Source organism: Phlebotomus papatasi, chromosome 3 (genome assembly GCF_024763615.1).
Source record: "Phlebotomus papatasi isolate M1 chromosome 3, Ppap_2.1, whole genome shotgun sequence".
In the NCBI taxonomy this organism is placed as follows: Eukaryota; Metazoa; Arthropoda; class Insecta; order Diptera; family Psychodidae; genus Phlebotomus; species Phlebotomus papatasi.
Window position 1 is genome coordinate 89,108,243 of NC_077224.1, and position 25,653 is coordinate 89,133,895.

The 25,653-nt window shown below is 34.2% G+C and overlaps 1 protein-coding gene across 1 annotated transcript in view; it reads right to left on the bottom strand.

Moving 5' to 3' along the window:
• LOC129806301 (protein O-mannosyl-transferase TMTC2) overlaps positions 1-25,653 on the bottom strand; it is a 203,710-nt gene that overhangs the window by 159,718 nt on the left and 18,339 nt on the right. Inside the window, exon 3 of the mRNA XM_055854773.1 lies at positions 9,432-9,984. Coding sequence (XP_055710748.1) covers positions 9,432-9,984 — 553 coding nt within the window. The remainder of the gene's footprint in view (positions 1-9,431; positions 9,985-25,653) is intronic.

Genomic DNA, 25,653 nt, shown 5'->3' on the forward strand with positions numbered 1-25,653 from the left:
GTGGCTGTGAAAGACTCATTAAAACTTTCAAAGGTCTGAAGTATGAAAAGAATCTCAGATATAGGAATTTCCCAAGTTGGTATTTTATATGGAAAATTATTGTGTATTTTCTGATGAAGGCAATGATGTTACAATGACCTTGAATCACTCTTTCTAATAACTTCTCAAGGTTAAAAGTTAAAAAGGATCTAGAAAAGTCATTTCTTAACCGCTTGAGGCACTTTTGGGTTCATTGGAAAAGTCTTGAAAGTCTTTACGAAAGTTTAATCAATGCAATCGGTTGAGAACCAATAATGCACCCATTATCAGAAATTTGTTAATCGATTAATCACTTAAAAACCCGAAAATGTGAAAAGAAATTTCTCAATGAAGAAAAAACATTATGAAACTCTCTCAAGCTTCAAACGTAAATTATGAAAGAATTTTATTAATACAGATAAAATATTATTATTATTATTATTATTTATTAATTCACTCTCCAGAAATATCTACAATGTACAGTATTGCGTCCACCCCCGTCTTAGTGTTGGTGACCAACCTCCAGAGGCAAACGGTGGAAATCCTCTTTCATAGGTTGTATAAGCTATTGCAGAAAGATCTTCGATCTGAAAATTTATGGAACCCTCATGATAAAACCCCCATCATTACAAATGATTGAAGGTTTTTTTATCAATTTCATTTTGAACTGTACATTGAGAACAGTGGAGGGGAGTTTAGAGCCCCAGACGAGGTTCGAAAAGAACACGTTTTGTCTGGGTCTTTGTGAAGGATCAAAATTGAAATTAATTAATTACATTTAAATTTAAATTAAATAAAATAAAAAATAAAAGTAAGTTTAAAAAAATATGCAAAACTAATTTCAAAGTAAATCGTATAACCCACTAAAAAGTTTATACTTTTTCCACAAATATTGTTCGTAAGTTGAGCACGTTTTAGAAACACTTGTCGTAAAGGTTATTCGTAAACATACAGATACGTGTTTGTAAGATTTTGTCATTTGTTTGTACAGTTTTGTTAGACAAACCAAAATGTACGAGCAAATGTTTGTTAAGGAACGAAAAATGTTCGTTAGGTGCTCAACTTACAATGTTTGTAAAAAATGTACAAACTTTTACAAACTTTTTTGTGGATTATACGATTTACTAGCATTTCGTAAGTCTTCAGTAGGAATTAACAAACATTTACGAACAATTTTACGGAACACTGCTTTCTGTGTAGAAAAAGTGTATCAATTTCATTGATATTCAATGAATTAAATCATCTCAGCCAGAGAATTACTAGCTCTATAGCTTTTTTACTTCTCGAACTCCACGATAAGAGCAGAATTATATAATCCCTTGATTTTTCGGCCCCCAAAATTCCCACCTTCTACACCCCGGAGAACATTTTTCGAATATTTTTCAACAAATCTTCGCGTTTCAGACGATTGCTGAGAAATGTCATCACGCTATTTGTCCATCTACTGAGAGAAATACGAAAAAGTTAAAATAACATTCCGGAAATGTTCATTTTACCCTGCAGTATTGATCCAAAATCGGTGTACATATTACCCTTTTTAGGTGTATTGGGTATTAAAGTTACACTTTTTCATGTTAATTTTACCCTTAAAAAGGTGTAAAATTAACATTAAAAAATATTGATATATTTTTACACTTAAACAGTGTTAAAGTTATGAGGAAAAAAAGTTGATCGCACCCTCTTTTTTTCCCAGTGTTCGTCCATCCATAAATTCGGTTGTCGCCACCGCTAGAGGCCAAACGGTAAGAGATAGCGACTTGGGACCTTCCGTGATTGCTCGAAAACGCGTCGTGTATTTTTATTCATATTTGGATATGTTTCAGAGATTACCCAAGCACACATTTGGCCATTAGCTAAAATGCCGTTAACTCTTCCTAGCAACAGTTTTTCAAGATCAAAGGTTAAAAAGTCCCTAGAGGGCGCATATATTAAGCGAATGCGGTCATGTTTGGACTCATTCGAAAGGTCTTAGAAATTTTGACAAAACTGAATCGGTTTTAATAGATTTTAAACAGGTAATGAACCGATTTATAACCAATAACTTATTTTTAACACGAACTACAAATAAATTACTGCAGAAGTGTATTTTGAAAAATATTTTGAGTGATTTATAAATCGGTTAAAATCGATTGTAAACTAGTGAACGGTATAATTACGAGAAAGTACTTTTGAGGTATAGCATCTAAGTCTCGAATTCGAGCACTCTGCAAAGCTTGGAACGCTTTGCCGTCCCTTTTTTAGTGTGCTCAGTGCCTCACTGATTTTATTTGTTTATTCGACAGAAATAAAGTGCTAAATTATGGGTCATATACTAAAAGTTGTCTTCATTTCGTCCTTTTGGTCCAATTAAAAGTTGAAAGGATGCTTTGGCAATGGAACTTTGGAGAGGATTCCCTGTGATCCAGTCATCAGACAAAAAATTAAGAGGCTTAACCTAAAAGCCCTTTGTGCTCTGCACTCTTTCATATCGTTTTAACCACTAATAAGAAGCAATTGAAAATTGTCAATTAGTAAAGTAGTCCTACATGTGCATTAGAGCGATATTACGATTTTCAGGATAAGCCACATTATTGCACCCCAACCCAAAAGGGGCAATAATGGTTGGGTTGTGAGATGCAACTAGGTGAGGGCTCACACAATTCAACATGTGTTGAACGTTGTTCAGGGAAACCAATTATATTTGATGTTTCTGTTTTTGCTCTTTGCAACAAAACATGACTCCCATTTCGCTAGAATTCACCTCTTCTTCTCTAAGACTTGTTGGGCGTTGGGCAAAAAAAAGGATAGCACTGAGAGATGGGGTGAACAAGAGATCAAAGGGCAAATTTTATAGCAAATACAACATCATGAGAAGAAGCACTTTGTGAGTCAGTCACGACCACGAAGAGGAACCATTATAATCATGATGATGCTCCTCATTCCAATATACCTACATATATATTCATATATATATATAACTCTGTGGTGCTCCATAAATGTGTTCCAGTTAAGCTCTCGATGCCACATTCTACCATCAAAGTTTATTACTCAGGGACACAGGCACGCTGGGGGAACAAAGTGGGAGTAAATTTTTAAAACCCACTCAACCATTCATTGAAAAAGTACATGGAGGGTTTTTTTTATATATATAAAGGAGCTTCATGATTTGATTTTCCCTCTTCACCTGTATTGCGAACATATTCTAACCTATATAGTATACATTTTGGATATTTTTGACATCTTCCTCAAACCAATGCTTTGTTAATGGAATTTCGATTTTTAATGAAATTTTATTCATGCATATCGAGAACCACTTTTACATGTTATGATTTTTCTCTGATATTCTTTCAAGGCCCATTTATAAAACATCAAGTATCATTTGGAGAGGAATAAAAAATGAAAGATAATGCATACTTCCAAAAAAAGTGTATGCTAAATATAAAAGAAGAGGTGGAAAAGCAACTCTAGACTTCGCTAAATGCTCGAACCCGCAAATTGGATTCGCATTGGATGACATTAAATTGGATGACAATAAATTTCTTATTAGGGTCGGAGGAACGTCTGTTCGACAGGGAACCCCTTATTGACACTTTTGTCAAAATGTTGAAAATTATTTAATGTATCTAGTAAAATATAAGTAATATAACGTTTTTTCTGTAATATACATTTTACTATAAACAGAGATGTTCAAATTTCATATCCCAAATGGTACAGAGTAGGGTGTCAATAGGTGCTGACACGAGTTCTAAAAGTGTCAATAGACGTTTCTTTCACCCTATTTGTGTAAAATAATATTGATGGCATTCCAATTAAAAATGAAAGGGGAAATCGTTGAGCGTCGGGTAAGAAGCTAAGAAAAGCTTCTTTCTTCTGAACATGCTTTAGTACATGACTGTTCTCATGTACTTCTGCATTATCGACTTATCTTTGGGTTGGTTTCTGTCACGACTGTTTCTTGGTTTCAGAATACGACGTATAGGAGAAAACAGTCGTGACATGAACCAACACAAAGAAAAGTCGATTGAGCAAAAGCTTTTGAACATTTTTGGGTACATGGCTCTGCTCATATATTCTGCTTAATCGACTTTTCTTTAGGTTGGTTCACGATCGTTTTTTTAGTTTCAGAATACGACGAATATATTGGGAGAAACGGGCGTGACAGAAACCAACACAAGAAATGTCAATTAAGCAGAATCACATGAGAACAGCCATGTACTAAAAAAATGTTCAAATTCTTCTGTACAATCGACTTTTCTTTCTGTTGGTTGGTGTCTCATCTGTTTTTCCCAACCCACACCGTCTTCTAAAGCTACAAAATAGTCGTCACAGGAACCATCGTAAGGAAAATTAGATCATAGAGAAATACTTGCGAACAGTAAGATGCTAAAACAAGTTCATTTTTATTGGTCTAACACCATAAAGTTCTTTTGTTGTAAATGAGCCATTTTTAACTGCTCGAACTCCAAGAGAGAGCAGTTTCTACTTTTCAATATTTACCGATTCCCAGACGATATGAACCGATTTATAAATCACTGGAAACATTGCCCAAAATGGCTTAGGATAAATCCAATTAAATTTCAAATTGAAAATAATTTAATCGATTGGAAGTGGTTTTATTTTGTCTGTAGTTTTGAAAAAATACATTTAGAAATTCAGAAAATTCAGAAGAGTTAACACAACAGAAATAGAAGCAAAAAACTAAAAAAGAGCGCTATTTTCACATCGATTTGAGTAAGTACTAGGGGAAAGTTTTGCAGCTTCGTAATTTGGCACCTTCGTAAAAGTAGTAAAGGTCGATTTTTTTCCCATTTTACTAAATGAATCTGATCCATCGCCATATATTCTAATAGCTTTCCCAACTGCTCACATTACCTGAAAAAATTGAGAGCCTAGATTTATTTTCCTAGATCCAAGAAGAGAAAACAAAAAAAAAACGGTTTGCACAGCGTTATTGTGACCCAAAATAATGTGATTTCCCAAAAGCCGATGATCAATAGTTTTGTCTAATACTTTTTCAAAGCTGCAGAAGTTCGACTTTCCCGAGCTCTCAAGATTCTAATCTTAAATTTTCCACTATCCACAAAAACAGACCCCTACGAGCAAAACTTGGAGAGCCTAGACCTATTTCCTTACGTTCTAGAAGAGAAAACTAAAACGGGCCCAAAACTATAATTTTTATGTATAATATTTTATGTAATTTTTTATATTTGAATTGATTCGGTTTGTGTACCATTCGATAGGAAGTCTTGAAATATTGACTTCATTTTCTGTACGAAGCTGCAAAGGTTTCTCCTACTAATTTTTTAAGTTTAAGATATCATAGAAAAATTATTGAAAATTCTCTTCAAAATATCATAATATTCATTCCTCGTATCGAAGTTCTATTAATTTTAAATTTTTCTTCTGCATTATTTAGTTATTCAATCTTTCTGTATTTTAGTGTTTCTCCGTGGGTGGCGCTGGGAACTGTTCTCAATTTGAAACTTTCAAATTTGTAAATCAATTTCTCTACACTATCTCATTTTAGTAATGGAGTTACAAATCTTACAATTTTTTCAATAAGATAACCTACGCCTGCAAAATATCCAAATGAAAAGTAAAGATTCAAGGTGTTACAAGAATTTTACTTAAACTACCCTTAAGACGTATTTAATAATTTTGAAAAAACAACTAAATGGGATTTTCTGTTTCCAACTTTTGCACCTGTTTTTATTACTATGGAACTTGGATAATGTAATTAGTAATGCGAAAGGCGAAAATGTAGGGCGCCCTCATATTCTTAAATTCCAACCCTAACAAATGGAATTGGAGTTGTTTTCTGTGGAATTAGCAACAGATAACGTGTTTATTGGTTTTCAACAGCATTATCGTCTTTGATAATGTGTTCTATCCTTAAACAAATTGAATCGAGAGCACATCCAATATTGTGTTCTTCCGTCCTTTTTTTCGTCATTATTATCTTTCCTTTTTCGTTCATCCACCTTTTACAAGCCCATGAGCGCGAATGAAAAGCAAAAGAGGAGGGTGAACCAGGATAGAAAGAAGAAAATATTCATTGATGCTCAAGGCATCTCATTGATGATTCTCATTCCACGTGGATACCAATAAAGTTCTAACAATGCCCCATGTCGGAGCTCTTTGCCTATTCCTCTTCTTTTGTGCCCCCGGGAAATGTCTGCCATCCCGCTTGAGCCTTTCTGTCTCTGTGCCTAATTTTATTTGATCTCTCTTTCGCCCCATGCCTTCTTTTGAACAAAAACTTTTAAATTGATCAAATCCACCAATGATGATCCTTTTCTCCTCTCTCATCTTATTCCTTTAAAAAAAACTAGGAAATATTGAAAAAAAAAGCTCCTGAAAAAGAACAAGACAACAACTTGAAAGGGAGGGTTGGAGTATTTGTTTGCTTTCTTTTGTGAATTTATAATGGACATTTCGAGTGGATTGAATAGAAAAGACTGCTTTGAGCACATCTTGTCGTTTTTACGTGAAATTCTTAAGCAACAAATGTTAGTTACTGCAAAATTATATCAACAGAGGGAGCTTAGATTCATTAAGGAGTACGAATTCGGTACTCCCTGGAAATCTACGTTGACAGGACAATGCTCAGAATTTGACAGTTTTAACAATCCCTATAAGATATAGTGTCAGTGAGTGGTTATATGGACCTGATTGAGTCCGACAACCAAAAACATAAAAAGAAAGAAGAAGAAGAAGAGAACATAGTGTCAGGCTGGAGAGATTGCTGTCAAGCTTTGAAATTTCAAACTATCAAATTCATATTCTTAACGATTTAAACGGTTCAACAACATTTAATATATTTCAAAGACTTTAAGAATAACAACTAAATGTTTAGAAAATTTTCATAGCCTGCTTAAACACAAAAGATTTAGATTTTTAAATTTAAATTTAGATTTAGATTTTGAAAGTCCATGTTATCGCCTTCAAATACTTTGATAAAAGATTATAAAAGGTTTTGACAGCAGGTTTTGACGCTTTGAATGTAGTTACAGTTTATTTAACATAGTTTAATAATTTTAACTACCATTTTAAACTATTCAAACATAGCAAAAATAAATTCTAAATGTTCCGAAGTTTATAACAGTCTGTTCATAAGACTTCGATTTCATGACGACCAATTTAAAATACATCAAAGATTTTGACAGTCAATTCTAAACGTTTTGGATTTTTTTAGGGTTTGTTCTAAACAGTTCAAAGGTTTTGACAACCGATTATATACTCTCAAAGGATTTTGACAAACAGTTCTAAACTTTTCTAAAATTTTAGAAGTTAATGCCAGGGTCTTCTAATATTAAAATATGACAGCTTACTCTATATTTTTTAAACATTTTAACGACATATTCTAAACTCCTCGTAGATTATGATAATCTATAATAAACCCTTTAAATATTTTGACAATCATTTCTAAACGCCCCAAAAATTATTACAGCTTGTTTTAAATACTTGAAAGCCTAAGAAACCAATTCGAAATAATTAACTTAATTAAAATAATTAAGATATTAACAACCAATTCTAAACGCTTTGAAATCTTTTCAGGCATGTTCTAAATATTTTAAAGATTTTAACAACCAGTTCCAAACCTTGTGAGGGCTTTGGAAGTCAATACCAGGGTTTTCTAATATTTTGATAAAAGTTTCGAAAAGCTTAAAGCTTATGACAGCTTGCTCTATATATCTTAAAAATTTTTACGGCAGATTCTAAACACTTCGCAGATTTTGATAGTCTGATCTAAACACTTCAAAGATTTTGAAAATAGGTTTTAAACGTCCTGAAAATTGTAGCAGCCTGTATTAAAGACTTTAAGGCCTGGGCAACCAATTTGAAATGCTTCAAAGAATTTAAAAACAAATTCTAAACGCTTTGAAAATTTTTGAGGTCTGTTCTAAACATTTTAAAGGCTTTGGAAATTAGTTCAAACGTTCTGAAAATTGTTATAGCCTGTTTTGAAGACTTCAAAGCTTAGACAACCAATTCGAAACGCTTCCAAGATTTTAGAAAGGAATTCTAAACGTTTTGATAATTTTGGAAGACTGTCTTAAACTTTTTAAAGGCTGTGATAACTAATTCTATACATTTCGAAGATTTTGGAAGTATTATGAACACGGATGTGATAACCTTTTCTAAACATTTGAAGGATTTTGACAATACAAAACGGTTCAGAAATTCCGCGCCATCATTTATGGACTGATTCAACATTTAGGAAATTTTAGGGGATTCTTATGCATAAATTAATAATCACACAAATCATAAGCGAAAGGAGACTTATCACTAGGCTTACCCTGTCTACTTTTCTGAATTGAAGGAAAAATTGTATTTAATACATTAACCTTATTGTGACCGTTTCAAAGTCGAGCATTTTGCGAAGCTGGGATGCTTTTCCATCCTTTTTCGAGTCTTCACCTTTACACAATTTCATGTGCAAGTTACATGAAGCAATTTGGTATAGAGGAAAGTTAAATTGCAAACTTATTGCAGTTAAAACTAAATTGATATGACTTTCAGGAGAATGACACACATTTTGCAATAAATTATTAAGCAAAAAGCCAAAATGCAGAGTGAGAATACAATTTTGAGATCAATTTCGGAGACAAGTGAAACTTCAGAGGGAAGTGAAATAAACACGTGGGAGTAGATCATGGTATCTCCCCTGTCCTCCCGAGACTCACTTAAATGGACTCAACAGGGCTCGGATGGAAGTGGGTAAGTTTCTAGACAAATTGGAAGCACGTAGCTCGCTTGTGTTCTGCACAGCACCATCTCTCTCACCCATTTCGCCATGGCGGATTTTGTCATGGGAAATGAAGCAAATTAGTTTCTGTACGTGGTACAGAGGTCAATAGTTCAGTTCAGCCCGATGATACGTTTTCAGCAACAACAAAAAAAAGACAGTCCTGGCAGAGTTTTGCAGAATACACAATTGTCAGAGTCAGAATCCTCAGTCTGTGGCATTGCAATGAGTATTTGGGAAACAATTATGGAAGTAGGAACAAGTATGACCAAGTATGTTCATACTTTATCAAAGTTCCTTCAATACTTAAGGAATTTAAGGAGAGAATAAAAATGTGAAAACCAATAGAGGTGTCAGTGTTTCCCTCTATTTTCTGTTATTTAAATATTTCTATTTTTTTTTAAATTTAATTTGAATTTAAATTTAAACGTATACTTCAATCGAGATGTTTTTCACTTGAGAAAAATCATGGGGAACATCAAATTGAAGCATTAAAGCGTATTTCATAAATACAACTAGGACATAAGTAATTCTATTAATTTTTGAAATTGTAAAAACTATCTTGTCAACTTTAGCGCATTTAGCGGTGGCCGCACAGAGTTTTAGTGTTCCGAAAAATTGTTTAATTCCCAGAAATCTTTCAATAATTTAAAGATTGAACAATCACAAAGATTGAAAATCTTACCTTATCATGGAATCCTGATAGTGCCTTGAGGATGTCATAGAGAGCGCAGATAACAAGTGCTGTTATCGCAGTTTCTTTGCAAAGAACTGCTAAGCTGGCTGCTGCGAAGGATCCAACAAGGGCAGCCCAGTGCCTGTGATCACTCTTTTCCCGCCATTCCACATGCTGCATGTAGGCGAGAAAGCTCAGAAGGTAGAAGATGCAGGCACCTACATCTGCTCGACCTACTACACTCGCCACAGCCTCAGTGTGAATGGGATGGGCAGCAAAGAGAGCACCAGTTACTGCTGGTCCCCATCCCGGTGCCAAAAGCTGGCGTGCCAATTTGAGAACCAGGCCCGTGGCTACGGCGTGCAAGAGTACGTTAGTCAGATGGTAGCCAAAGGGCCTGAATCCTCCCAGCAGGTGATTCAAGCGAAAACTCAGGACACACAGCGGCCTGAAGGAACCGTGTGAGCCAGAGTCCGTTAGTGGCGTGCCCCAGAAATCATTGTCCAGCATCTGTCGCCAGGGAGTCGACGTCAGTACGTCTGGATTCCCCAGCACGGCACGCCTGCAAAGACAAAACACCATCCCTTAGAATCGATTGAAAGCTCACTATAGCAGCATTGTTTTCTATAAATAAAATTATGATTCCAAACAGGGATGTTCCTTCGTTATATTAAGATTTTTTTTTATGCTCAGGAAATACATAACATCACCGGTATATAATTCTATGCATGCCCCATCAGAACTTATCAAATTGTCCCCAACTTCTTCACTATTTTCCCTCTTTTTATGCTTATTAAAACGGTGTGAGAAAAATCCCTGAAGATAGAGGATATCTGGTATAATGTGTCACAAACACATGTCATCGTCACATCGTCAAGCCCATAATTAACTCCCCAACATCATGCAACATCTTCTTGCTACCTGACGCATCCACATAACACGAGACAGGCGTTCAAAGAAGTTGGAAAGGTAGCATGGGTGTGTGACACATCAATTATTTCACGCATATTGCATCAAGTGCACCCCAACAGGTACTCATGACAGGTGACGACAGGTAAACATGAAAACCTCCTGGGACTCAAAGCTACAAGACATTGCTAATTAATTGATACACTCACTCATAAGATTTCCTTTTCATTGTCCATATCTTTTGAAGTCCTTCATGACATTTTCCCCATAATCAAGAAATACTCATTTCCGGCTAAACGATAAGAGCTACCGGCACGAGATTTTATAAGGAGCTGGGGGATTACCTCAAGAGTTGTGTAGGATTTCCCCAAGTCTTTTTTTTGTGTAGAGGGCTATATATTTAATAGATCTGAACACTAGAGAAAATAATTATTTAATTTCTAAACGAAATGATTGATCTACCAATAAAGAGTAAAAGATTTTGACATTGGAACTTCGAGGACCGTAAGTCTTTCTTGTAATCTTCAATAACATCTGTAGTTTTCTTTACCATCTTTCCACATCTTCAAAAAAAAATTCTTTGAATCATCAAATTTAGGGGAATGTAGGATAGTTTCACACAGGAATTACTTTCGAAAAAAAAGATTTTTAGGACGAGAAATAATTATTTAGGAATTGTCCTACATATTTCAGATATTATCGCTGCGCGTGACTTCGCACTCTGCTCTTCGTAAGCTTTCCTTTAATTCTAGGACTTATTAATAGATTTTCGCCATTTTCGCCGATCTGGTTTACCATATCCCAGTACATTGGTACACTGAGAGAAATCCGAAAAAGTTAAAATAACATTCCGGAAATGTTAATTTTACCCTGCATTATTCATCCGAAATCGTTGTTAATATTATGCTTTTCAGGAGATTTATAGGTTAAAGTTACCCTTTTTCATGTTAATTTTACACATTTAAAGGTGTAAAATTAACATTAAAAATATTGATATATTTTTAAAAAGTTAATCACACTCTCTTTTTTTCTCAGTGTGTATGTTATATACCAAGTAGAGCAGAAATGAGCAATCAACGATTGCAAACGAACAAACGTCAAATGACAATTGTTTGTCAATGGTCAAAACCAAGGAATAGATAACTGTGCCGCTCGGTTCACTCGAGTGCCGATCTGTCGATCTCATCCTGGTCTGCCGCAAATAAGTTTACAAAATTAATGTTTCCAATACAGTATGTTAATATTTACCTCACTCATTGGTATTACCTGTAGGAATTTTATAATGTTACACAAACTTAAACGAATTCTTTGCTAAATCGTGCAGATCTGCTGATTTTTGTGAATGAACATGGCATGTTCAATATGCGGATCTGTCGATTTCTGGCCAAATTGTGCTTATATGACGATTTCTGAGCATAATAGTGCCAATCTTTTGATTTTTACCTCCAAATTGGCACAATTTTGCCGATAACCGCACACGGTTCATACTAAGAGCCACTTATTCACCCCTTAGATAGACAATTGTGCCACTCACATGTGCCGATTCGGAAGAATTTCTGCAGAATTTCCACAAAATTTTGTAGAATTTCGAAAACTGTTGCACACTGAGAGAAATCCGAAAAAGTTAAAATAACATTCCGGAAATGTATATTTTACCCTGCAGTATTGATCCAAAATATGTGTAAATATTACCCTTTTTAGGTGTATTAGGGGTTAAAGTTACCCTTTTTCATGTTAATTTTACCTTTAAAAAAGTATAAATTTAACATTAAAAAATGTTGATATATTTTTACACCTAAAATTGTTAAAGTTCTAAGGAAAAAAGTTAATCGCACCCTCTTTTTTTCTCAGTGCACGAGTTTAAACGAACGCCATTCTTCGTAACACCGACTGACATTTAAATCTGCCGATTCTTCGCTAAAATCGTATTGCTACCGATTTTTGCTAATTATCATGCCGATCTATCGATTATTGGCCAAACTGTGCCAATCTCTCGATTTCTTAACAAAATAATGTGCCGATTTGTCGATCTTTAGCATCAGATCGGCACAATTTTGCCGATCGCCGCTCACGGTTCATTTTGAGAGCCACTAATTCACTAGTTTGAATAAGAATTTAATAAGAATTTTGTGTAAAAATTTGTGTACAAGATATTAAGCCCTTTAAGAGTACGTTTAGTAGTCGTAGTAATCTCAGTGATGTAACCAAAAACGCTGTTAACAAGTTATATGAATTTTGGTTCAGTTTTAGTTTAGGTTTAGTCCAGTTTCCGATGGTCTCAAAATTCAAAATAACAAACAATTTTATTGGTTTTTCAAAATTTAATGGATCACCTTCCTATGTTGTCCAATCTTAAGTGATAATTTTCCAAAAGTTATTGATTGATAAGAAATTAGTGAAGTGAAGCTAGGCCTTAGGTCTGAAGGCCGTATAAGGCCTTACTGAGAGAAGAAAATGTTTCACTGGTTCGCAAAAGTGAACTGTTATCAGTATTTCAAAGGGGTCCCGGTCAAAATCCCGAAAGCCAAAATCCCGAAAGCCAAAATCCCGAACGCCAAAATCCCGAAAGCCAAAATCCCGAATTGGCCAAAATCCCGAATTCTTAAAAATGTCACAGCTACTCCCACGATTGTATCCGCGCTTGCTGGAGGCAAAGGGAAATCTTCTGTGTCTTAGGAAATTATTCTAAACATTTTCCTCCATATAATTTCATCCCTTTTAAGATTTTGAAAATTCGGGATTTTGGCTTTCGGGATTTTGGCTTTCGGGATTTTGGCCTTTTCGGGATTTTGGCGTTCGGGATTTTGGCTTTCGGGATTTTGGCTTTCGGGATTTTGGCCGCCACCGATTTCAAAGATATTTAACGGTTTTCTTTAAGTAAAACCTATATTTATTTTTTTTTGTATAAAGTACGAATTTAATTGAAAATCTTCTAATTTATTTATCTTGTAAGTTAATATTTTGGTTGCTTTAAAATCTTTAAAGTATGACTTCTAAAACAAACATTGAAAGGTGATTAAATAGTGATATATTATTTCGTTGCGGTCATATGACATCGGCTGAGGAAAGCATTCATGTATATATCCAACATAATTTATTGCTCCTTCCAATATTTAAATTTATCATTCAATTGTATTTAATGATATCGTATATGGGAACAAATACTCCTCTATCCAAATATTGTCTGATAACCTTCTAAAAGTTCAACATCTCCCAATCATGTTTAATTAAATTAATAAGCAAATTACCTTTGTGCTAATTAGCATCAGACAATTTGATTATTACAACACAAAATACGAGTATATTAGATACAATTATACCCTTTTCCCTTTGCGGTATTATCCACGAAACTTATACTTATATGGATAATATAATATATATATATGTATTCGTGGGGAATTTCGCGAAAGGGATTGACATGCAGGAAGTTACTGAATGTTATATTATACAATACAGCATGGTGAATTTTCTACGCTATAATTAATCAATATAGCAATTTTAGATGAATGCCAAATGAGGATGGAGGCTCAAGAGGGGAAAGTTGAAATTGAGTTTGACTAAGCTATTTATTCTGTATTCCGTAGCAGAAAGTTGATCGCGTATGGTTTCAACACCAACAGATGAAATAAATTGAAACATAAATTTACAACCAATTCATCTCACTAAACTTTCAAAACTCCATGGGAAAATTTTCACGCAACCTGTATTTCAATATTTTGTTGTAGGAAGAATAGTCATTGTACCAATCGTGCTAATATCATTATAAAAAGTTTTACCTTCAGTTTGTTATGAGTTTTATGGAAAAAAAAATCTTTATGTCATGTTTCAATTGTTTTCTTATTGATATATTACCATTCATTGGCAAATACATGATATAGCCATATTTATTGGAAAAGAAGCTAAGGAGGAAGAAGGACATAACATAAACTTTTAGAAGGGGGATTAAAAGAGATTTTCATTTAATCCATAATAAAGAAAATATCAATTTCACCCGTCATCTTTTCCGTCTTCATTCCATTGAGATTATCGACTGTGAAAAAAAACGGTTGGAAGTTTGCAGTTGAGTGTCACCGAAGGTTTACGGAGGGATGGCAAGGAAAGTGTATAAACTTTATAAACTTTCGCGAACGCGAAATACAAGAGACCTTTCGAAATTTAATTTCGTTTAAATCTTGGAATGTGCAAAAGAAAACAGAAAAATTGAAGTATTTAATTATCTGTGTTACTCAAACTCAATTAGGCCAAACGGTCAGAGATATCGACTTCTGGTATTCGGTCTCCTCTCAGAAGTACATCGTCGTTTCTTGCTTTCATATCAGTTTTTTCAGTTATCAAAAAGCTTTTAAAGTAAAAGTCTACTCAGAGTCTATTTGAAAATGTTCAAAATAAAAAAAAATAAAGAGAACGTGTATCAAGTTCTATCCTCTTTCCCAGTAATTGTGGAAAAATGCAAGTATATAAGCTCATATTAAGAACCAATAAAAGCAAGAGAAAATTTATAGAAATGAGTCAATAATAAATAGAGAAATTTGTAACTAATATCCCCCTTTTTCTTCGTTTATGTTTTATTGAAAGGTTGAAGTTACTTCATCTATTGAGATAAGAAGAAAATGTTACATGGGGGAAAAAGCTCCTTTTTGTCTGGTGAATGGAGAAATTGAGAAAAAGAAAATATTTTTCACGTAAATCTTTGATTCTCTGCACAAGTCAAGAAAAGTAGTCTTTCTTGAAGATGCTTCACGGTCACGTCCATCAAATAAATTTCAAATGTGTGCCAAACAACACAATATCGTACAGCAATGGAGAGAGAGAAACTGTCCGGAAGTGGAGCCTTATGCTCACCAACTGGTGCCCTATCTACTTCCTCCTCCTCACCAGAATATTGAGTAAAGCTTTCCCTATCTGGTAGTCGCGCAAATTGAGGGTTGCCACAAATTGTGGATCTTTTCTTCGGCTTATTTTCTGAGCTTCTCTCCTATACTGCAAATGGAGTATGAGTCTAGACATGGGCCGTATATGGATATATTATAGGATGCCTCTGGGGCGTAACTCTAATTGCGTTTTGGTGGAACAGTAAAAGTGTACGTGATGAAAAGAAAATTGTATGTAATGTTCGATTGAAGGACATTAATTTTGATATTGGCATTTTCCCCCATGTCATATCATTTGAATTTCACCAATGCAATGATCCAATTATAGCGCTCAAACTCTAAAATAAAGAACTATCTAGGGGAAAGTACTCTCCTTTCGAACCTTCATGCCTTCGAATAATGTGAATTTCTATTACTTTTCCTAAGAGATTTCCACATGATTGTCACATAATTATCAATAATTGACAATAAGCTAACTAATATTTAATAGAAATGTTTAAGTCTCTTAGGAAAACTTAAAGAAAATTCACAATATTCGAAGGCATGAACGTTCAAACGGAGAGTACCTTCCCCTATCTGTATATAATTTTTAGAGTTTTGGATTTTAAACTTATGGTTGTTTGTATCAGCAATCGTTTTATTAATTACCAATTCACCTCCAATAAAAGAGGATCTCAGTGGTGCAAAAGGTAAGACCGTTGAGCCTTGGGCGGACGAGATCTCTGACTCAACTCGGAAAGTTGTGAGTTCGAGTCCCGCCCGGTGCAAGCAACCGAATGTCAGGAAATGGCATTTTCACTGTATAATGCACCGCCTCTGCTAAAAAAAACTCGGGATCATGGAAGAAGCATCCCTACTACGAGGAAGTTGTTCCTGGGCAGTCAACACATGGACTTAGCAAATTCTTCCATCACGGAATACAACAGCAATATAACGTTATCACATTGTAATAAAGTATTCCGATACGATTAACCTCCAATAAAAAGGCTCTTAACACTAAACCTACCGACTGTTTTTGGTCGTTTTTCGGTCAAATGACAAACCATAGTAGGGTAGGATACTCAACAAATTTGTGTTGGAAAAGAGCAAAAAATTAAAATTTAAACACTGAAAAATATAATACATGCATATTTTAAGAAATTGATAAAGTTTGATAGTGAAAAGGTACCATTTAAATACGTGTTAATTTTAAACCGGTCAATTTGACCGGGTCTTGGTAGGTTTAGTGTTAATAGTGGTGATGTATAGTTGTAAACAGATGTGACTCGTTTTCCAAATACCGCAAATAAGGGTGACTTACCCCATCCTGTTCGTGACATGGTAGATCAGACATGGTAGATTGCATCGGTAAAGGCCATCTTTAAGATAAAAAAATTCAAATAGGGCACTTCTTTTGCTTAAGATTCTCTAAGGAACATAAACCATAGAGAATCATCTGTGAAAATTGGTCTAAATGCTTCAGAATTTGCGATTTTGACACAAAAGGGCAAAAGGACCAAAAAACAATTGATGGCGCCGATCTAGATGCATCGCTAGATAAAGATGATCAAATTATTATTCTGAAGCAATAAACGTGACTCAGAAATGTATTTCTAAGCATTTACGAAGAATAGAAAAACCGAAAGGAAGTAAAATGGGTGCTACTACAGGAATTGACTGAATGAAGGACAAAAATGCAAAAGTGTTTTGCATTTAGAGTTTCCAGCTTCGAATTGGCACAGATGATGAGAAATGGATATAGTCCGAGTATTACAAACAGGAAACGTCGGTGTCGCAACTCTCATTCAACGGAAGTATCACAATCGGTAGAATGGCTAAATCGCTTCGGGAAGAAGAAAGCGTTCAGCGTTTGGTATGATCAAGTGAAACTGTCAATGGCCATCGTTAAGAACCACAATTGATCAATTTGGACCCTGAATTATTTTAAAAATGAGCGAAATGAGACAAAAACATATTATGAGTGATATTGTAATACGGTAACAATCCATGCTATTGCACATTATGGCCTAGTACTAGGACAACATCAAAACGCTAGATTGGGATGTGCAACCGCCCTTATATTACCAGGTAGAGAAATTCTGTAACAGTATGACAATGTCATATGACAAATTCAAAATTATTTTATGTGGTAAATGCGAAGGAACTAATGGAACTAATTGAAAATTCGATTCATATTAATTACAATGAGCTCTATAGAGCTTTTCCAATAGTCATTCGATTCTCAATTCTCACTAGACTTTAATGATGTCCTGTTCCTGAATTTACTACGAGAATTTGTCATATGACATTATCATAATGTTACAGAATTCCTCTACAGGATATATTATAATTATATCAGCAAGACATGTCAATTTAATCTAAAATATTGCGTTATATGTAAAATATGGTGAAATATTGCTATGAGAACAGTAATTTGACTTCATAAGATGAGAGAATGCTTTTCTCATATTACACCAATTGTAGAATTATCTGAGAAAGTCCATGTGGTGTCCTCCATCCCTGGCTCACGTTTCGAATTTCATGTTTCCGCGCGCGCGTTTCTCATCGTACAATATAATTGGAAAACTTGAACTCTGCGGGAAATTGCAGAAGAGTGAGATTTTCAGAGGAGAATAGGTACTCTTATTTCATGCAACACATTCCCCCGAAAATTCGAATACATGTTATATATAACTATGGGAGATACGAGCCACGAAATCGATGGGATTTCGTCGCTTGAATCAGCAAATGTTTCTCTCTACAGTGTTAAAATCATTGCAAATGGTATAATTGCTGATTTAAAGAACGATTTTGCGCCAGGGAGACTGTTTCACCGTTGAGAGGAGTTCAATCGGAAGGAAATTCCTGTGTAAGGGTGTCGGCGAGGATGGCAAAAGTGTGGGAATTTATTGAAGATATCCACCCAATGAATGTGCTTACATACGTTTTAACTGCTTCTCTTGTATACAGATGGTGAATGGAAAACTTCGCTGGAGAGATTTCGCTGTTTGCCGTGATAAGCCAAAGCACCTGGTCAGAGTCACACGCGGCTGACACTTTTTATCTTTCAACCATTGAAAAAGCTCCTCGCAACACTTCACAACCTGAAACACTTCAGATCAAGTCTGTTGAGGGTGGCGGACTGAATTTATTTCTTGCGCTTTCAGAGAGTAGCGAAACGGGAATGGTTATTAAAAAAAAACTTATCGAGTATTTGTTCGTTCGTTATTTGTTTAATTTATTTCTTGTATAACACGAATTAGCCAAACAATTGTTTTCTCTTATCAGGAGTGCTATCTATCACACTTGTGGAGACGCCGCGTCCTTGTTTCTCTCAATTCGTTCTAAATTATAATTTGTCTCCCCTGAAGTATATCGTTAAGCTAAAAATTTCTTATAGGGGGAAGTGGAGCACCTTTGAAATTGGGATTTTTCACCTATTTTTAAATAAAATTGAGATCAAGCGGGATATATTTTAGATTCTCAATCTGTTTGTGCAGCTAAATTATATCACAATAAGGCTCAATTTTATTTAAAAATAGGTGAAAAATCCTAATTTCAAAGGTGCCCCACTTCCCCCTAACGATCTCATAAGGCCATTTTTAAAATTGCTACTCTAGCATTTCTTATTGTTATTAAAAAGCTTTGCATTGCAGTTAGTTAAGATTTTTTCCAAAGTTCTGAATGAAAGCTTTACCAAAACTGTCATATTTTTTTATGGAAGAACGTTTTTTAGACAAATTTAAGCTTTCGAAGTTCAATCAATATCCATATATTCTAATTGCTTGATATTTCCTAAAACAATTGAGAGCCTAGACCTTTTTCCTTAAAGAAGAGAAATTAAAAAATAGACCTTACTATGTAATTTTTTTGCGCAATATTTTATGGTATTTTTTTCACACTTCAAAGTGTCTTTTGGAAAAAGTAACTAGTAAAAATTATAGAGGGTTTATCAGGGTTAATAGTTATCGTAAAAATTTTTTGCTCGAATAGGGCTGTATTGTGTTTTCGTTCAAAATTCAAAAAGTCTACTACCTTGGCAGTTCGGGAGAGACGAACTTTTGCAGCTTTGGAAAAGTGTTAGTCAAAATTATTGACCACAGACTATGAAGATTTTAGACTGTTTTGGGTCACGTTTACAGGAGGGTTATTACTGAATGAGCAGATTCTGTAAGACTGATTGCAGGTAGTTAAGAAAATCCGATGAATATAATAGGTATGATTCTCTTATACTCACACCTAATTGATCGTCTGCATCGTCCACAAAAAATGGTTTTCCAATTGTCACAAAAAATATCACTCAAAAAACTGCATAAAATGTGTTTTTAAACGAATGATACCCCCTACAAACAAAAACAATTAGATAAATATTACATCTGAATATGAATACTGATGTTAAAATTGTTGTATCCGGGTGTTGTGTTTAGGTTTAGGGTAAATGTCCTAATTCAAGACGCTTTAACTTTGACAGAAGATTCAACACATTAAGTTCACATTTTTTCTAAAGAGAATTACATAAATTTTCTCCTTGACTCTTCTAGAATGTTGCAGTTTAGTGAAAATTCTTTAAATATAATTGGAAAACTTCTTAAATACAAGAAAAACACATAAGTGCAAAATGCTTCTATTGGAAACAAATTAATCCAAATGGAGACAAAGGAATGTTTCTAATTGAAGACAAACAATGTAAGTGAAACCGCGACGAATGGATGGAATGAATTTTCGCTTTATTTGGAGCAAAATTAACTAAATAATGAAACTGTGGTATAGAAAATATATGAATAATAGTAATTTAGTACTGAATTTATCATGAAAACAGTGACGTTTCCAATTGGAATAGCGAAAAATTTCCATTTGGAGCAGGTTTTGAATTAGCTTAATTTAATTAATTTTGAGAATGAGTCGTACGTAGGTGGACAAACTTTCTACCTAGCTAAGCAAACCGGGGCAGCTTTATAAATATTGCCACTAAATTTTCATTTTCATGCAGAGGAAAATCCAAGGATTCCCAAGAATTTTGTCGAATGGGATAAAGACCCTAATAAAAGACTTTTTTGACATAGTGGTTTAATTGATTTGGCTTGTGTGGAATTCAGTTTAAGAACATGAAACTTGGACTTGATTTTCTGTATTATAGCCTCTACACATTGGCAGAATTTTTTGTCAAAAATTGCTTTTTTGAAGGAAATTCTCTGCAGCGGTGTAGGGGGAAACGTCAAATTTCTGTCAAAAACGCAATTTTTGACGAAAAGTGCTCCCAATGTGTAGACGCCTTTAAGCTGCAAAAAGTTTCCCTTTCCCTCAAAGCTTTTCTTGATCTTGAAATACTGAATCGGTTTTATTTAATAAGTTCTATATATTGAACTACTGGTTCAATTGTACGCATGATAGGGGTAAGTAGGATACCTTTCAAATGGGGTGCCTTTAAGCATTGACACAGAGTTATGATGAGAATTATATGATTTTGAGATTATAAGGTATAAAGTATTATAGATTCTTATAACAGCATTTCAGAGCTTAGAAAATTCTTGTATTTCCTCAGTTGGTATTTTCAAAAAATACTGCTTCATTATTTAAATGAATCCTCATAAATATTACGGAAGTTTATATGGTTCTCAGTGCCAGAAGTAACGTATTAAGTCTCTTGGAGTAAAGCCCTTCAAAGTCGCTCAAATATATATTTTTTTATGAATTAGCTGTCGATATGTAATTGTAAGAAGGATAATCTATATGAAATATCAAGAAATATTGCTGTAAATTATCTGTTGCAGTGTCAAATGCACTGAGAAGATTGAGGTCAGGGCGTTTTTGTATTATGGTACAATATACCATTAAGAAGATTATTTAAGGGGAAGCTTGCAGCGAAAATGTCAGGAGCAGATGCCTAAGTTGAGCATGGGTCGATGTGACAGAAAATGAGAATAGAGAGGGTGTACGAGATAGAAGATTGTTCACCCTTCAAGATGAACTGCAATTGAGTTTCTATCCCAATATATAAATCCTATACCTTCTCTCATTCCTGACTCTCTCCTATTCACTATAGCTCTGCGGCATTCCCTTGTATTCGCAACGAGATCGTTAGGTATTGGAAATTTTAATGGGATTGTCGATCTTGTGACGAAGATTCAATTCCTCTAAATCCATTACAATACGGAAGAGAGTGAGTTGATGTAATTGCTCTATTCAATATCCTCGGACACCCATTGAAAGCAAAAGACGCCAGGAGATGGACACAGATTTAGAGAGAAAGAAAAGTCTTACATATATCCATTTATCATCATTAATACCCTCAATGAACCTTTTACTATGCAGTATTCTCATATTGCCTCTGGTCTGTAGTCACATTATTCCCATTGTCTGGTTTTCCTTTAAATAAGGACGAAATTCACATCATATACAGAGAGCTTAAAGCAAAATTTTATGAAAAGTTTAATAAATTTCTTTCTGTGTTGAGTTAAAATTGCAGTCATCGACAAAATTATTCAATCATAATTGCTATTATCGATATTATATAGAAAGGAAAACTCAGTGAAAATTTTCGAAAGAATTTTCCATTGGAATAGAAATGTGGGAGAGAACATCAATCATGTTTTTCCAAGTCCCTTTTTCACTGCATTCACTTCAGAATATAATATCCTTCAGCGAAATGCATTTTCTCATCGTATCACATTCATAATAATTGATTGATATGGTCATTAACATAATGTAGTGTATGTAGTTTGAAAAAAGTCTTCTCTTGCAAAAAAAAGTGATTAAGTTTCAACAGAATTTTTAGCATATTACTGGTATTTTTCAAAAGTTTCTGTTTCTTTCAGTTAAAATCTTTTAAAATTAGTATTAATATCATGGACACTCACAGGAAGAATGAAAAGAATCCATTGTAAACTGATATAGAAAGGTCGCATTTAAAGTTTATTCTTTGTGAAATGTGAATTACACCTGACTAACTCTCTGTAAATAGTAAATTAAATTATATTTCAATCATTTTCAAGGCCTTGATATCATCCGATCAAAATCAAAAGTTATACAGAAAGACTTCTCAAGCGTGTTTTTAACTAATAATTCCAAAACTTTGAAGAAGAGAGTTGAATTGCGGTAAAACTTAAAATATTTATAACAAGGTAAATGAAGAAATATCCGTATAATCGATAAGAAAAAAAAGAACTTTGGATGTGCAAAAGAAGTTCCTCAACAAAAAGTTGTAGAAAATCATTCGACCATTAATCCACCTGTCTATCAAGATTCTTTAACTGTACGTACAATTTGCAATATTATTATTATACGATAAGTTTTCACCCAAAATTTACCCTGAAATTTGTTTGCATTATAAAAATTTAAAATTATTTCTTATTGAGGAATAAAAAAAGATTTTTTAATTCCAAAATGTCCAATGTGGAAACCAAAAAATCTCAATCAGAGAATATGATAGGAATCTGACAAATATTTCACACTATGAAAAATTAATATTTCGCAAATAAAGCATAAAACTCAATATTTTGGTTTATAATTTATTTTTCAGGATAAGTTTTTCATAAGCATAGTGTAGCTTTGCTTGAATGTTTCCTGCAAAAAACATTGTTAAAGAGAATTTCTCTTGCAAAAGCCCATGAGAATTTGAACCAAGAGGATAACAGAAACATGAAACGTGGATTGAATATTGAAAGCTCAATATTTTTTACAAAGATCTCAACTCGAAGAAAAAAAGAAGTCCCAACAGAAAGAGAGCTTTGTGACAAGAAATACTAATTTCTTCAAAGCTGAAGCTTTATACGGCAAGGGTCAAATGTGAGTTAATTTTTTCTGTTCAATTATTTAGTAATGTCACCCCATTGTAATGAATTTTAAATCAGAATTAGAGGAAAGTTGGGTTTTTAATAAGTAATAATGTCTGCAAAGTTCGTCTCGAATGAAATTTCAACGATTAGTCGCTAAATATTATTGACCAGAGAAACTGCTAAACACTTATCAGAGACATAAACCATTTATCGGTTCAATGGCTACAAAAATTCTTTTTTGTTTCATGCTGAAATAATATTTGCTGCTCCAACTCAAAGATATATCAGTAAGTATATAGTCATTTAATTTAGTTTTAATTCGGATTGGGTTTAAAAAACAACAGCGCAAAAGTGAAAATTAGAGTTCGAAAGTATTTTTATATTTCAGATTTCATTGTTTAAATATTTTAAATTTGCTTTCAATAAGTGCTTTCATAGATTGGGCTTAATTCAAAGTTTGGTTCTCTTAAAGTGTCTCTGCTAAAATGCAAAGATAGTCTAGTTCCTGAAATTCGAACGGTTGGGTTGTATTTCCAAATCCTTATATGTATTCCAACGTCATTTTCAAAACAATTAGCGACATTCACGTAAGATTATGCATTGTGCTGGACAGACGTATAGACCGTCTTCAGACTAGAGGTTTAGCCTAGTTTCCGAAGGTCTCAAAAACCTAAATAGCAATCAGTTTAATTTGTTCTTCTAATTCAAATAAATTAATTCCCTTTAATAGTTCAATTTCAAAGTCAAAATTTCCCAAAAATTTTCGACTGATAATAATCTAGAAAAGTTAAGCCTTATGGCTAAGCCTTAGGTCTGAAACCCGTAATAGCCTAAGCCGAGAGACGGCTTAACGTAATTATAATGCAAATAATTATTAGATTAAATTTCCATCAGTTTCCCACTAAGCCGTATCTAGGGCATTACGGTTCAAGTCGAGAGACGATTTAGTGGGAAATTTATAGGAATGTAATTTAATCACTATTTTGATGGGGGATCTCAATGGCGCAATAGGCAAGACTGTTCGCTCTTGGGCGGCGAGATCTGTGACTCGACTCTCACAGCTGTGAGTTCGAGTCCCGCCCAGTGTAAGAAACTGAATGTCGAGAAAAGAGATTTTTCACCGTGATAAAACGTAATAAAACGCACCGCCTCTGCCCAAAAATCTTCAGGGGCACAGAAAAAGCATTCAGTACGGGGAAGGTGTTTCTGGGCGATCTACGATCAGCAGATTCTTTCAACACGGGGCACATTGGAATGATTAAATTGTAATAGTAAATAAAGTGTCTCGATACGATTAATAATACTGTTTTGATTGTAATTACGCTAAGCGTATCTCGGCTTAAGCCGTAATGCCCTAGACAGACTTACGGCTTAAGCCAAGAGACGCCTTAGTGGGAAACTGAGAGTAATTTAGGCTAATTATATTTTGATCACTTACGTTAAAACCTTTCTCGACTTTAGCCGTAGGTCTTTCGAGTATACAAATAGGAGTACATCCTTTTTCTCGTTTCGTGTTTCTGCTGTATTTTCTTTTGGTTTTTTTTTTCAATCTACAACTGTTTACCTTCCCACACTGAACCTAGTGCTCGATTTTCTCATAAATCTCCATTCTCTTTCATATTTATTTTTCATTTTATACGGTAATATTCTAAAAGCAACAAAAAAGGAATAGTTTATAATCACAGACCGATTTGAAGAACTTCATTTTCTTCACCTAACCCCTACAAGAAACACTTTGAGTTCAACCGTCCTTGGCGTTATTTCAATTTAAAAAAGTCAGTATTTGTGGACTGAATCAAAATGTCATTGATATTCGAAAAATTCAAATTAAATTTTAAACTTTCGAACTAAATTTTCGGATTAAGTTGAGAGATCTTGCGAAATGTTACACTAAAGAAGCTGTCAAATGAAGGGTGTTATACTGAGGAAGGATTATTATGAGAGTCATTTTTACCATTCACAAGTAGAGTTTGAAAAATTCGAAGATCTATTCGAAAATCCAAAGAAATCTTACTTCTTGACAATTCTGCAAGATCACAGAAGTACATCCCGTTCGAATTTCGAAGCGCTCAAGTGTTAAAACGTGTAAGTCTTCACTTTGTTATCCGGAAAAACATAAAACAACGACGCTTAGGGAGGTATTACCTTGGAATTTCTATACACTAATATTGAAGTACTGCGGAAGTGGAAGTCTCAAAAATTAAATGATTTCGCTTTGCATTTAATACTAGGAAAAGTGCTGATAATCATGTAGCGGAATGTCCTGCAGGACTAAATTGGACGTGCTTGGAAGTTCTTGGAAGTGCAGGAAGTGCTGGAAATCACCTACAGCACTTTCAAAAGTTTGGAATGCTTTTACGTTTTCCATACAAATTTCGGAGGTGCTAGAAATGGTGTATACGAATTTTCGACTAATATCTGGCCCTTGCTACGCATACTACTTTATGTCGTATTATTTAATTACTCCATAATCACTGAGTGTCTTTTTTATAAGCTTTTTAGTGTAATGCTTAATAAATTTTCTACACCTTGTGCGAAAATTTAGTATGAAAATTCGAAACTAAGTTTGAATCCTTCGAACATCAACGACTTTTTGTGCAAATAGGGTTCCATTTACCTTTTAGCCAAGACACTATTGAAGAATCAAACTTTACTTGTGTTTTGCACCCATTGAGGCCATTTACATCGCAGCATTAG